The 15,447-nt window shown below is 37.1% G+C and overlaps 1 protein-coding gene across 1 annotated transcript; it reads right to left on the reverse strand.

The window, feature by feature from the left end:
- Positions 1-25: 25 nt before the first annotated feature.
- ncam3 (neural cell adhesion molecule 3) lies at positions 26-8,373 on the reverse strand. Its single transcript, XM_077721822.1, has 16 exons — positions 8,238-8,373; positions 7,863-7,934; positions 7,563-7,757; positions 6,304-6,432; positions 6,073-6,213; positions 5,809-5,926; positions 5,389-5,543; positions 5,138-5,271; positions 3,638-3,773; positions 3,355-3,522; positions 3,157-3,276; positions 2,533-2,660; positions 2,224-2,392; positions 1,955-2,144; positions 1,733-1,864; positions 26-1,059 (listed from the first exon to the last, which is right to left on the reverse strand). The coding sequence occupies exons 1-16, from the start codon at positions 8,296-8,298 to the stop codon at positions 1,017-1,019; spliced, it is 2,091 nt and encodes a 696-aa protein (XP_077577948.1). The 5' UTR covers positions 8,299-8,373; the 3' UTR covers positions 26-1,016.
- Positions 8,374-15,447: the final 7,074 nt, after the last annotated feature.

Below are 15,447 nucleotides of genomic sequence, written 5' to 3' on the forward strand. Positions count from 1 at the left end.
AAAACTCAGATTTCACAACACTAAGCATTTTTGGAAACATTTTATTACATGTTTCAATGAGACAAAAGTGAAGGAATTACACTTTTTTTCAATCTTGGGTAGTAGGTGTGCAGTTTGGAAAACAAAAGCAAAAGTTAGTATAGCCCTGAGTAAAAATGTCACAACAATACTGGGCCAAAACTACTAAATATTTTCTCTTTCCAATATTTGAATACTCAATAATAATAAAAAATAAAAATGAAAGATGATTCCAAATATTGCTCTGACTGGATATAATTCTAACAAATATAAAAATATACATATTTACAACCACACAACAATTCACCAACTTATGTGATTTGTAAGCATGAAAGACAGCCGCTACACTGGAACGCAAACTTCAAACTTTATATACATTATACAATATTGTGTTATCATAAAAGTGATCATTTTTAATGTTTTGCGTTTTTTGTTAGTGATTCATAGCTTATAAATTAGTTTAGCAGCACGTCTACAAAATTAATAACAATGCAAAATTCAAATAATATTAACAGAAACAGGAATCCATTCATTTTACAGAATTCTTGCTGCTCACAGATAGGCCTTTTAAATGTTGAACACCTGCAATAGAGCCTGTCTTCAATTAACAAACTATATCTGTGTTCAACATTTAAAAAGTGCTTTTTGCAAACATTGTCATTTCAGGAATAACTTACAAACGTGTATACCCTGTAGAAGACCGATCTCAAGATCATCCAAAGCACAAAAGCAGATTTAGGGTAAATATCTCAGCCAAAAAAACAACCTATATTATGAGATGATGGAAAAGATATGTCACTGGTGAGTTGACTTTTTAACTGGAAGATTGTCTTTCATTCTGAGATGTGTCAGATCTTTTATAGAGTTGCTGTCCTTACTTTTATAAATCAGCATCTAAAAAAATAGTCTTTTTCTGCTGATTCCTCGAGATTACACTCAAATTATGTTTTCTGGGAAATCTGTATTTTCTGTCCCGCTTTTTTTTCTTGATGTTAGCCTCATGCTTTCACGACGGGTAAACTTCTGTCTTGTTGAGTTTTCCTGACGGAGAAAAACAACAAATACATAATCATATAAATTGCTTTATTAAAAATTTTATGTAAATAACATTATATTTTCCCAGCATTATCATGTGCAAGACTAGTTTGATTGCGAATAAGATATTTACACTAGTATACACATGTATATTTTTTTTATTTATACTAAACATTGTTTATTTTACTGTGATTAGGACTATGTACACCAATAAAATAAATTAACTGGAGGTTTTAACACACTCTCTTTCATGCAACCATGTTTACCTATTTCAGGGGGTACCAAACACGGGGCTCTCAAGCCGCATGCGGCTCCCGGCCAAAATGAATGCAGGTCTTTCTTGTCATATTTTGTATGTAGTATGGCTCTTTTCTTTGTTTTATGTTTGTCTTATTTTTATTCTCTCTTAAAAGACACTCAAATTCATCATGACCCATTAAAAACAAGTAATAAATTATATATTTTTTAAAATATTTGGCTTATTGGACTCTTTGACTTCCACAGTTTAACATTTTTGTCTCTTTGTGTGGAACTTGTTTGTCACCCCTGACATTTTTGGTGCTGAAACTTTTATGAGTTACAAGAATTGCAATCATATAGTCATCTTGTTATTCTTCTGTACATGTTAATATTCAATATCAAAATATATATTTAATCTTAAGAAATTGATGGCACATACTCGTGTTTAGTGAGAGAAGCTTTGTCACTGGTGACCTCTGTGAGTACTTCCCCATCCTTTGAGGAAAGTGTCTGAACTCCTGTTTGATGCCTGCCACCTCTTGGAGTGGACATCCCGTTCATTTTAACTTCCCTACATTAATATTCACAAAACAAACACATTTAAAAACACATTGACCTACTTCAATTTGAAATTGGCTGGGGAAATTGTATATAAACATACCCATTAGTCCCCACTTCTCCTTCTTCAAACGCTTTCAGGCCTGGGACTTTTTGTCCAAAAAGTTTCTCTGTGATGGACATGAGCAGGCCACAGCGGTTTCTATAGCAGCAGGTGACATCCACAGCCAAGAAAATGACCAAGATGATCACCATGACTATGCCAACTACACTGCCTTTTGTCATGCTACGCACTGTGATTGCAAATGGGATATTTTAATAAATTGGGGGTTAGGTTGGCACTTGCTTTATCTGAGAGGATCTGATTCTTACCAGGCTTCTCTGCAATGGTGAAGTTGAATGTTGCAGGGAGAGAAGTACCATTAGAATTGACTGCTATGACTTCCAGGAGATAGTCAGAGCCATAGGTCAGGTCTATGAGGTTGATAGAGTCAGTGCTGGATGACAGCTGCTTCTCTTTCCACTTGGCACTATCTTTATCCTGGAGAAAATGGAAAGGGAAAGGTAACATACAATAAGTACATTTGAGAAATTCACATGGATTATTTGCTTTCTGAAGCCTTTTTTTTTGTTTTATATAGTCGAACAAACAAAAGAATGCAAATGCATGTTGAGCTTGACCTCTCGATATCGGAGATTGTAGTGGAGGAGAGGAGTCTTGCCATTGTCAGCAGGTTTGAGGGGAATAAAAAAAGAGTTGCCCCCTACTTTCATCTCATCACACAACAAAAGTGGGATGTCTGGTTCACCTAGATGATCAAATGTACAAAATACATTGCAAAACATTGTTAAATTTTATGAGGATGAATTCATATTCATAAACAACAATAATATAACAACCAATGTTATGATGTGAAGCAAATTCAGCTATGCAGTGTATGTATCCTACCTTCTGTTTACGGATAATAGGAGATCATTACAACAGCGTCAGGCAGCCAGACACGAAATTGATGATGATGTCGATGATTCAAGACAATAGGACACAAAATATAAAATGAGTGTCAACGCATAATATGACTAAAAATGCATGCATTTGAGCAATACATAGTTACATGACTATTTTACTATAACCTTTGATAAACATGTCATGATAGCTAGTAATAGTATGAAGCAGTAAATGGCCACAACTTTTCAGGCCTATAATCAATTGCACACCAAAATATGAACACTCCTGTTATGCTTTTCAACATGTAACTACTAATCCAAAAATGGCTCAGGAAAACAACGTATTTAAGTGACACTCACGTATCCCTTCAGTTCGGACCTCGTATGTGTCTGAGAATTGGCCTAATCCCACTGCATTAGAGGCAGCTAAACGTACAGTGTACATTGTGTAGGGGTTAAGGGAGGTTATAGCCAGGGTTTCTACAAGCACAAACACAATTAGAGTGTAACAGTTGTAGGCAATGATTTCAAATTAGTTATGCAGGAAGAAAGATTTACCTGCTGCGGGCACTGTGACCTCTTGCCACTGCTCTGCTGCATTTTGTCGCCACTGCAGGATGAAGTTTGTAATGGGTGTTCCACCATTAATGGGTGGAGTTTTAAGTGAGAAAAAGACTGATGTTGATCCAGGTGAGACTGATAAGTAGGGTGGCGGACCAGGCTGGGCTGCAGAGAGGACATAGAGGGAAAACAAAATGTCTTAAACTAATATCGTGCACCTCTTTCAAATTCCAGATGTGATTTCACACTGGATAAATGTAAATATTAAGTTTGCACTTACTGAAAATTGCAACATCTCTTGACGCATTTCCAATAATGCCAACAGCCCTACAGGAATACTGACCACCATCAGAAGGCACTATTCTGTTGATTATTAAAACTCCACCCACAACACGGACACGGCCAGAAGGTGAATCCTAAAGAGGATAGAGGTCAATAATCGCATTAATGTATTTTCAAAATTCTTTTTTGCAATTCTTCATATAAAAGACATATGTGAATGTTAGCTGTTTCACCCAATCAGATTCAAGACCGGACAATCACAAGGTACAATGGCAAAAACAACCAATCGTGATCACATTTAAAACTAGAGACAATTTAGAGTTTTCAACCAGCCTACCATGCATGTTTTGGTGTGTAAGAGGAAACCAAATCACCTGGAAAGTTTGGGAAGACCATGCAAAACTCCCTACAAGAATGTAAGAACTCACCAGGGCTGTGGTCAGAAACCTATGGCTTGGGAGTCATATATGGCTCTTTTGAGAATGCACCAATATGAGTGTTATGTCGGCACTGTGGCGCTGACATATCTTTGTCCAAAGAATCCAGTGACTTTTGTACTTTAAAAGCAGTAAAAGACTAAAGAATTTACACATTTGTATGTATTTTTGCTTTTAGATTTTTCAGTATGGCTCTCAAAGAATAACAATTGAAAGTATGAAATTATTATGGTTCTCTCCATCACATAGTTTCCCGACCTTGCACCAGGGAATGAACCCTTCATCTTAGAACTGTGAGGTGGACATGGTAAACACTCTGTTACCTTGTCATACAAACCATAGAGTTAAACTCAACCATATGGCGTCATATATAGTAGAAGGAACACTTAACACAATTTGCTTAGTGCAGGGGTGGGCAAACAATTACACAAAGGGCTGCAGTGGGTGCGGGTTTTCATTTCAAACCATAAAAAGGACACCTTTTCACCAATCTGGTGTCCAACAAGTGCAATGAGTGGATTACAGTCAGGTGGTTCCTGTTTCAGCAGAAACCCTGTTGGTTAAATTGTCTGTACTAGATCGGTTTGAACAAAAACCTGGACCCGCAGCGGCCCTTAGGACCAGTTTGCCCGCCCCTGGCTTAGTGTGTGTACCTATCATCAAGGGTAGGGAATCTATGGCTCTTGAGCCACATGTGGCTCTTTTGATTGGTGCTTAAGGCTCTCCGCTAAACTGTAAGCTAAAATCTGGACTTTATGTCTAGAGTCGCTTTAATCCTCCAGTTTTTAATGAAACATTTCTGCATGCAACATGCATGCATCCCATTGATTAGCAGGGTAACAATTTTGTCAACATAATTCTGGGACTTTTTCTACTTTAAAGGCAGTGAAATGACTAAAAAATGCACATGTTTTCATGTATTTTGACTTCTGGTAAATTCTGAGTATGGATCTCAATGAATAACAATTGAAAATATGAATTGTTTGGGGCTCTCTCTCTGTCAAAAAGGTTCCCGACCCCTGGCCTATCTATATGTGTATATGTATGAGTGTTACTCCTACCAATGTCTGCCCGTTGAACTTTTTGATCCAGTGCAATTGAGGCTGAGGTAGGCCAGAAACATTGCAGACGACAGCCACACTTCCCCCCACACTGATATTCAGGTGCTCTACACTCAATGACACCTCTGGGGTCTCTGGAATGAAAGAATTCTCTCACCACCACAGCAACCATAATTCTACCATAACATTAATACATTTAATTACTTTGAAATCCTAAATTCCAATTGAGGTCAGAATAGAATAAAACATACCAAAGACATGAAGCATAATGGCAGCACTGCTTTCACTAATCTTGTTGGTTGCAGTACAAATGTACTCCCCGTAATCTTCCCTGACAACTGACCTAATGGTCAACTGGCTGCGGTCAGAGTTGAACGTGTGATGTGTGGGATCATATAATGTCGGCCTGCAAAAGAAGAGTATGCTTTTTCTATATATTTAAGTCTTGCACACTGTTTTGTTTGCTTAAATTTATTTAAAATAGGTTGAAAAGTGTATTTGATAAGTGTATTTAAAGGCGTATTTTGCTAAGATCCCTCAAGAATAAAAGTCTTGATATTAAGAGATATTACAGGGATATTTCTCAGAAGTTTTTTTCAAAATTACATCAACATGAAATGTGAAATTAAAGTAGTAAGCAAATTTTGAGAATGTTTGAAATGAGGTCTTACATGTTCCAGGTAATATCGGGTTTTGGGTGGCCGTCAACCAAACAAACCAAGGAAACATTGGTTTCCGGTCCAGCGATGACTTTTTTCACTTCTTCATTCACATGCACAGTTGGAGGAGCTTCAAAAAAAGTTTATGGATATAGTAGATATTTCATTCATTCACTCTTCAAAACGCGATGGATAACTTTCCAATTGTTTTTTTTTTTGGTTTTGCAAAATTCATAAAGTCAACATATATGTGCAAATGCATGATTTCAAACGCACCATTGACAACCACTGATATGGAAAGTTGTTTAAAGACAGGCCTTCCTTTGATCTGGGCCTGGCACACATAAGTTCCGGCATTTTGTCGCTTGACCTTTTCAAACAGCAGTGTGTTATTAGGTAGCTGTTGCACATTCTTCCCTAGATAAAGACAAATAACAAAAAAGATAATATCCACATGCTATTCAAATAACAAATAACCTTTGCCAAGTCATCAAATTATCATCTTACCATGAGAGGACATTGACTCCGTCCAGCGGACCTCCACAGCTGGTTGGCCAAACACCCGGCAAGGCACTGCTCCATTTGTGCCCTCCAAAAACTCATGGTAGATAGGAGTGCTTTCAAACGACGGACCCTCTGACAAAAGAAAAAAAGATAAACAAAATGATTTTGCCTACATTTAAGATTTTAACATAGGTTTGACAGATCTACCAACCTGAACTACCCAATTAATTTCTGAGTTTGACACTGTGAGATAGGTTTTATAATTTTATTATAGTTTCTCAGTTTTGTGAGCAAGAAAAACTGGCCCTGAATTAAGGGTGTTGTCCCCCGCCTGGTGTCCACAGTTGGCTGTCATTGGCTCCAGCACCCCTACGACACTTGTGAGGAAAAGCGGTACGGAAAATGAATACTGCCTGATTTGTTCACTTTTATTTTCTTCCCCGAGACTAAAAGAAAAGAGGAGTGATTGATGGAATAATATCTTAAAGACATAACTTTAGGTGAATTGGATTTCTCCTCTTTGGATGTCATTTTCTGATTTTTATAATTTCTTGTTAATAGTAAAAAAAAGTGTATAAATCTTATTTTAACTGAGTCTTTGGAATCCATTGTGGAATAGCAGCTTCCTCAACAAATACATGTCAGCTAGTTTGTCAACACATGTACTTTTACTAATTAGAGCAGTAATGTAGTTTAAAGATTTTGGATCTAATTTAATTTGACTTCTACGGCATTCCTATGATTGTTGACGTACATTGGCATACAAGCACAATGCAGTATTTGAAAGCTACTCCATTTATTGGACACTGTGAGAGAGCTGGACAGGAACAAGTGCACTAGATGCCATTTGTTCTCAAGCAACAGGGTTACACAGAGAAATGAGTGGCTCCACAAACAAAAAGTATTCAAAATGTTACTGAGAAAACAAGATAAACATAACAAAATTAACTCTCATTCAAACCTTTGAAATCCTTTTGTGTGCATACAAAATGTTTATTAGTTTCCTTGTGCCCAGCGATCACGTGGCAACCAATTTGGGGTGTACCCCACTGACCTCCTATGATTGGCTGGGATAGAATCCAGCACCCCTGCGATCCTCGAGAGGCTAAGCAACTCGTAAAATGAATGAATACTATAATATTAATGCGGGAATTTTTCTAAAATTTCATCATATTGAATTGTTAATACAACTCATTAGACTGTTAGTAAGCACATTCTCTCCAATTTAGTATATGTACAGCATATGATGCGTACTTACATACCGTAAACATAAATCCATGTTTGAACCTCATCCATGTGGCCGCTGTCAAAATCACACAGGCAAGTGTACCTTCCTGCATCCTCCACTGTGGCACTCTTGATGACCAATTTAGAGGAGGACTCGTCCACTTTTGTGGTCATTTCTTCATCAATGTCCTCGTCATCCTTTCGCCATGTTATATGTCCTTCTCCCCCAGCTATGAAAGAAAAACATGTACATGAAAAGGAGTTTCAAGGATGTGTCATTGTTAAAATAGAGATTAAAAAAAAGGAAATATTAGAGTGAAATGGGGAAAACTGACCTTTGCACAACAATAAAAGCTCATCTCCAACTTGAATATCTTGCTTGCTGGTGATGATTTCCATTTTTGCATCTAATGAACAGGGAAAGAAAGTCGATCTATTAAAAATATTGTTCACTTACTGTATTCTTTCAACACGCATTCAACAATGTACAGTACAAAATAACTTTATCCCTTAAATTCGCAATTTCAGAGTTATACCTCAATGAATTTCCACTTTCAAATAAAGTCAAGAAAAAAAAACTAAATGTTCTCATCTTCAAAGAACTATAGAAATGTCACAACAATTCATTCTTCAGGGAATCAAACCTCACACCCTTTTTGTATGATGTCTACTGATTATTTCTACAAATGTTATAAAAATGGCAGACTTACCAATACTCCACAACACCATAAGTAGGTTCAATGTGATGAAAATTAAATTCTCTCTTGCCATAGTTTTCCCAAAAATGCTGTCTGGTTAAATGATGGAAATGCTTCTTCAGCCCCAAATACAACACCCACTTTCAAGGCTATTACCAAAAGCAGGGTTTATGTCTGAGATTATATAGGGACGATGAGGAGGGCATGTAAGGAAACAAGAAGTGGGTGGAGAGAAAGCATCTCAGAGGACACTACCACCTCAACATGTAATTTTGTCATTCATAAGTAAAAATGGCTGTTAAACATTTTAACCTTTTTTATTTCAGTACATAACATGCTTATCAAATACAAGTTACAACAAGTTACAATAAAGTTCTCCAATCCAATCCAATCCAAGTCTAAGTGTTTATTTTGGAATCATGCTTCTTTTGTACCATATATGTGATATGAATGATTTTATCGCCACAAAGGAGAACATTCAATCATTCATTCATTTTCTAAGCCTCTTATCCTCACAAGGGTTGCAAAGTGAAGGAACCTATCATAGTCAATAAAGGGTAGTAAGACGGGTTCAAACTGAATTGGTTGCCAGACAATTGCGGGGTACTAACTCAAGAAACAAACTAAGACATTGAATTTTAGAATTATTCAAGATATATAATAATGGGTCCAAAAATTTGAAAGAATGTATTTCTTTTCTAGGCGGCAGGGTGGAAGAGAGTCCTTAACATGTCCACCTCACAGTTCTGAGATCAAAAGTTCAATCCCGAGTGGGTTGTGGAGTTTGCATGGTCTCCAGGTACTCTACTTTCCACATAAAAACATGTAATCTAGTCTGGTTTGACATTTGTTTAGTGAAACTACTTAGCAGGATATTGAATTGGGTTTAACTGTATGTGGTTTAACCAACACTAGAAGGTGTTACTAACAAAAACTTTTTCATTGTACGGGAAATGGTAAACACAATGCACGGATTTACATTAACTAGAGAGAAACTTGTTTTTAACCACATAACTGATAAAAAGAAAATATGGGTTGGACTTAAGTAAACTTCTGAGCATCCGATAAATGTGAGATTTGGAGTGAAAAATTAGTTTTTTGGTCAATATTCTGTCCAGTCCGGCAATGTTTGTCTTGAAAAAGTTCAGATAGTAATCCCGCAACACCCAAATATCACACTTTGGAATATTGTGCTTTCGTCATAGTTCTTTGATCTTCCTACTTTCCGAGGACATGTTCCCCCGGGTCCTATCGCTTTCATTTACCGGCCTGCCCCTCCCACCTCACATTGATAACCTATCAGTATCTTCACGCCAGAGTCAAGCAGCTAATGAAAACATAAATAGTCCAATGGGGGTATCTATCGGCTTGACTATCGGGAGGTGCTATTATGGCTCATTAAATTGGAGTGTGCTGAAAATGAGGGTCATTAACATGGGTGGGCACAGACTAAGTCTTTTTACTTGTGACATTTCCCATCATTCTGTAGAGAAGATTGTTATTTTAAAATAATAATAAAGTGTTAACCTTCAAATCTACCCACTGGGGTCTGCATGTAGTAAAAAAGCACCTGTGTTAGAATTTCGATTACAAAGGAGGTGGTAAATTAAATTTAAGGCCCTTTTAGGATCCACCACTGTGAAGATCATAAGTCAGAGGTAGCGAACTTATGGCTCGGAAGCCACATGTGGCTCTTTTCATGGGGGCATATGGCTCTCCACTAACCTGTGAGGTAAAATATGGAAACTGTGACACTACTTCTACCACCTCTTCAATCATAATTAGTTTTTTTTATTACTCTTTTGTGGGTATGATATCCCTGATACTCATTTATTAGCAACAGCATAACATTGTTGTCAAAAATTTCAGTTTTTTTGTACTTTACGTGATGAAATCACAAAGAAATCACACATTTTCATGTGTTTTTACCATTCAAATCTGAGAATTGCTCTCAAGAAATAACATTAGAAAATATGAATTGTTTACGGCTCTCTCTTTCTACGTCATTATACATGTACTGTTTGGCTGTTTTCCACTTGTGAATACAAAACAATGCATAGAATCGACGTTGTATATATTGAAGTAAATACAATTACATAATGAATGTACACTTTTTTTTTAGATTATACATCATCACAATCAATGCTGTGTTACCAAGACAAACAATGAGGGGACCGTGAAGACATGATGGCGAGACAGTAGGAAACGGAAGGAAAGACAAACAGAGACGCTTGTGATTGGACAAGACACACCTCCTGCACTCTTCTCGAGAAACTCACATCTATTTGCGTATGCGTGGGTGTACGTGTGCATTTAAATAGATGGTCAGATTTAAAGTTAGGGGTCAAAGCCTGTCAGTGGAATTGGATGCAAAATTGTTCATAATAACTGACCTGATATGGATGGACCCTTGGAGATTAAAGCAAAATTATGAAAACACAAATAGAGCTGTGTGTGACTGATGTCATGTTTAAAATATCCTTCCACTTTGGTTGCCCTATTACATCAGTCTGTTTATTAATACAGAAAATATTTATTGACCAAAATCTTCGCATTAAATGCCATTGGCTCATTTAAATATAAAAGGTTAACAGCTTTGCCGATTCATAGTCACACCACAACATGTCACTACAAAAAATGACACCGTTCACATCTTCAAACTCTCAACTTCATAAACCCACCAAAAACAACCACTTGCATAAATACATTTCCAAACTATTGGTTGATAAGACAGATAATTGAGGCCTAAAAAGCGTGAATGTGAAATGTAATGAGTATAGAAACAGGCATTCTAATATTTAAAAACTTTACTTCATATATTTGAATGTGAGCATGGAGGGTTGTTTTTCTATACATACTTTAAACCATATGATTGGCTGGTGACCAACTGGCCTAAAGTGTACGAGGACATTTGCACACAGGCACAAGTGGATAGACACTGTAGAAAATAGATGTTGCAGCACATGATGGCTAATTTCCCATTGCCACTATCATTTCATTGCCAAAAATACATTTTCCCCCATTAATGAAAAAATAATAATTTTGAGAACTTCCTTGATAAGAAATAACAGTTGTTTTCTACTTAACACACATGGAAAAAAAACCTCACTGCCTCTTCACATTTCAGAAATTAAATAAAAATTGCATTGTACTTTTCCCTTTTGTATGGATTGCATATGTCTGAAAATGCACTCAATGTCATTTTTTACTGAAATAGAAATATTATTGCATGAGTTATAAAAAGAAGAGATACAATCCTTTTCCTCACTGTTTATGTTGTTACTAGAATGGCTTCAACACTGCTGGCTATATTTATCTGCATTATATTTATACACAGTGAGGACAGAGAAACGGTAGGATGTCGTCTAAATATTTATTGATGACGATCATTGTGTCATTTATAAATAAAACCTGTTGTGTACTGTTCTATTCCTTGAACTGCATGTCTTTGTCATATTTTAGAAACTGTCCAATATGTTCTAAATAGTGAGTTTATTTAGGATTTTTCCTGTTCTCTGGCCTGATGACATATAAACTATATCTTTAGGAGTGATATCATGGTAGAACACAATGAAAGGATTTTCCAGTAAGACATTTCACTCACCATCCAACTTGGGAATTAAAACAACCCTGAATGATGCCTTTAATTCTCTCATCAGTCTTAATGTGAACAGCCACAACAGCTGAACCCACATTACAAAAGGCATCTCCAGATGTGCAGTGCTACGATATCCGTCCTTTGTTGCTAAAAGGGTCACCTAATTGGTCAACGTTGCAATTTTCTTCACAATGTGTAATGATGTTTAAAGTCTTCCTTTTCTATTCTGAGATTATTTTTTAAATTGTGGATTCAAAGTTATCAACTTAAATGCTGCGAAACAGGAACAAACACACAAATAAGCATTCAAATAAGCCGTTTATTTGCCACTAAGTTTATTTTGTAAGCCTTTATATGTGAAAGTCTAAACATTGCAGTGAACGATATCATCCTCCAAACACATGCAGTAAACATTATTTTAACATAATTGATAGAGACGATAAAAAAAAAAATTGAAATACACCAAACAATAAACCACTTTATAAAATTAAGGCATTGACTCGACTGTAAAAATACATGTTATAATTTGTAAATACACACATGGATGAACTCATCTATTTGAAGATGTTTAGTCAAGTTCATTCTTAGCAGACACATCGGGATGATATTTACTCTATGTGTGGTGACACATGACCTGGTGTATCAACAACTCACGCAGATGTTGATACAAATGCAGCAGAAATACAATCACGCTAAACGGAGAGTCGGGGGCAGTATCCTCCATGCGCCCGCCTGTCTGCCTGCTAGTGAAAGCTACGTGACTGTTGTGTCTGAGCTCCATTCAGGGATTTCTCTTGTTTGTTTTGTTGGATCTCTTTTGGGCCTCCCTGACTACATCCTCAAATACTTTCAAGCACATACTCATAACATTATCATTGTGCCAATTTACCGACAAAGCCATTTTCTTCATTCACCCATTTCAATACACGCACTCGTGGATAAATTCTTACAGAAAATTAAAAAGGGAAAGAATGGGCTTTTTATTGTTGCAGTCAGGAGCCTTCATGCAAATAAAACATGTTATCTTTAAAAAAATGTATACAAATATGTATATCGAAAAGCACACGCTAGATATGGTTCTAATGTGAGAAATTCGATGTTTACTTTATTTAAATGCCAACACTCCCAAACAATGAGTTGTTAAAAGGAGATTTTGTATTTAAAAATGGTTATTTCCAGGCTGAATGGGAACCAGTAATGAATGCTCTGGTATTATATTACAAGCACCTCTCATCTTCTGGCAAACGACCCCCCCCCCCCCTCCCCCCCCCCCCCCTCCCTCTCTGCAGTATCCCTACGTGACCGGTCCAGGGTCTGGTAGATAAAGTTAACTAGCTTCCTGCTATTATTGCTAATTGCACCAAAGCCCGGAACTAAGCAGGCACCCTGGGTGGGTCATGCGTGTGTGTGAGGGATTTAGTTGCGTGAAGTTGTTCTTCTTGGGAATCTTCGTCCATTCATTTATTTTCACTTATTCTTTTGAGGGGTCGCAGGTATGCTCTAGTTTATCTCTTCTAATTTCAGGAAAGTGAGGATTATCTTATGAATTTGGGAAGAAGAATTGGTAAGATAAAGTTAAGAAGATTTAGAAAATGAAGATATATTCAATTGGATATTTTTTAAAATTTAGTTTTGCATTGGAAAAAATGTTTGTTTCATTCTCAATACAAACATATCCAATGTTTTAAAGTCATAGTTAGAAAGGCAGTACGTAGTTCCAGTGTCCTTTCGAGCGGTGCAACATATTTAATTTTCCTTAAATAATGACACTTGTACTTTTCAAAAGGTAACAATAATGATGAAAGGGCAAGTGAAATTCATAAAACTTACGACGTTTCCAGCTAAGAAAAAAAAGAACTTTTCTGTTTAACGCAAAATGTGGCCAGGGTATATGATTCTTTTTTTTTGTAGCAGACAAAATAAAATTATTTTTTATTCATTCATTCATTCTTTTTCTGTATCACTTAACCTGAATTGGTGTCCAGCCAATTGCAAGGTACAAAGAGATGGATAATGCTGACACTAATACCTAGAGGCAATATAGAGTGTTCAACTGGCCTACCCTGTATGTTTTTGGGATGCTGAGGAAACCGGAGAGCCCGGAGAAAACCCACACAGGCCTGGGGAGTTGTAGACAGAGAGGCCCCGCCTTGGATCGAACACTGTACCCCAGAACTATGAGACCGATGCACTAACCATTTGCACGCCGGGTCGCATAAGAGAAACATCAAGTGTGCACTCCACTGGTCATTTTTTTTGTCCATAGCATCCCTATATGATCCTTGGTTGGGCACACAGCAGTCTGAACGTATCTAACAAAGGCATCAGAGACATGGGTAATTTAGCAAATGATGGCTAGAATGAGGCTAAAAGCTCATGTTTCAGAGAATGTTGGTCAGTGACGCCATTTCCCATGCCATCGCTCACGAGACAGGATGTCTTTAATTGTGGAATGAATTTAACTTTGAACATTCAACCATCCATCTTCTTTAGCACTCATCCTGTTTAGGCTGAGATGGATCTTAACCTAGCTGGGAAGCAGGTTACACCCAAATCTAGATCACCTTTACTCGCAAGATTTAAGACAGATTATGAATTTAGAGTGTCCAGTGAAACTAAATAGCCGGATATTGAATTGGGTATAACTGTACAGTCTTCCCTCGGTAATCGCGGTTAACGGGGACCGGGACCACCCGAGATAAGTGAATTTCCGCGAAGTAGGGATTCCCCTTCAAAAATGCTTAATTTGAATTTAATTAAAAAAATATATATATATATTTTTGGTTTTTATTTTTTATTTTTTTATTTATTTTTACCCCCCCCCCTGTATACAGTATACAGAGAGTGAAATTCATGTTATAACAAAAAAAAACTGTAAAAATGTTGTCGCAATGTAATATTTGTATATTTTTATTTTTATTTTTTTCCCAAAAAAATCCACAAAGCTCTGAGTCCGCGGTGTCTGAACCGTGAAGTGGCGAGGGAACACTGTAGGTGGTTTATACAACACTAAAAGGTGTCACTAACAAAAACAGTTTTTTTAAATACCTTTTTCATTGTATGAGAAAATGTAAACATAATGCATGGATTTAAATTAACTCGAGAGCTTGTTTTTAACCAAATAGCTGATAAAAAGAAAAATATGGGTTGGACTTAAGTAAACTTCTGAGCATCAGATAAATGTGAGATTGGCTCCGTACAGGCTCGAGAGGACTCGGCCGGCTGAATGATCTTTGTAGTGATGGGTGTGTGGGTGTGCGTGTCTTTGCATGCTCATGTGCGTGCGTCTTGATGGGGAAAAGCATCAAAGGAAGGCATCCTGTGGGCAGCCCGGGGTTGGCCCATTGGGTGCAAGGCAGAAGCAAAGTGGGTGTCCCATAGCAGGCACCACAAGGTCTGCAATATACACATATACTCTCTCACACTCACCCCGACACACACACACACACACACACACACACACACACACACACACACACACACACACACACACACACACACACACACACAGACAAAATAGGCCACCATGTAATTGAATGTAATAGCATAGTGTCAAGACTCAGGGGACAGATAAGAGACACATGCACAAGGGCCTCCCACTCATACAGTCAAATTACATAAGGG

Source organism: Stigmatopora nigra, chromosome 7, assembly GCF_051989575.1.
Source record: "Stigmatopora nigra isolate UIUO_SnigA chromosome 7, RoL_Snig_1.1, whole genome shotgun sequence".
Taxonomy (NCBI): domain Eukaryota; kingdom Metazoa; phylum Chordata; class Actinopteri; order Syngnathiformes; family Syngnathidae; genus Stigmatopora; species Stigmatopora nigra.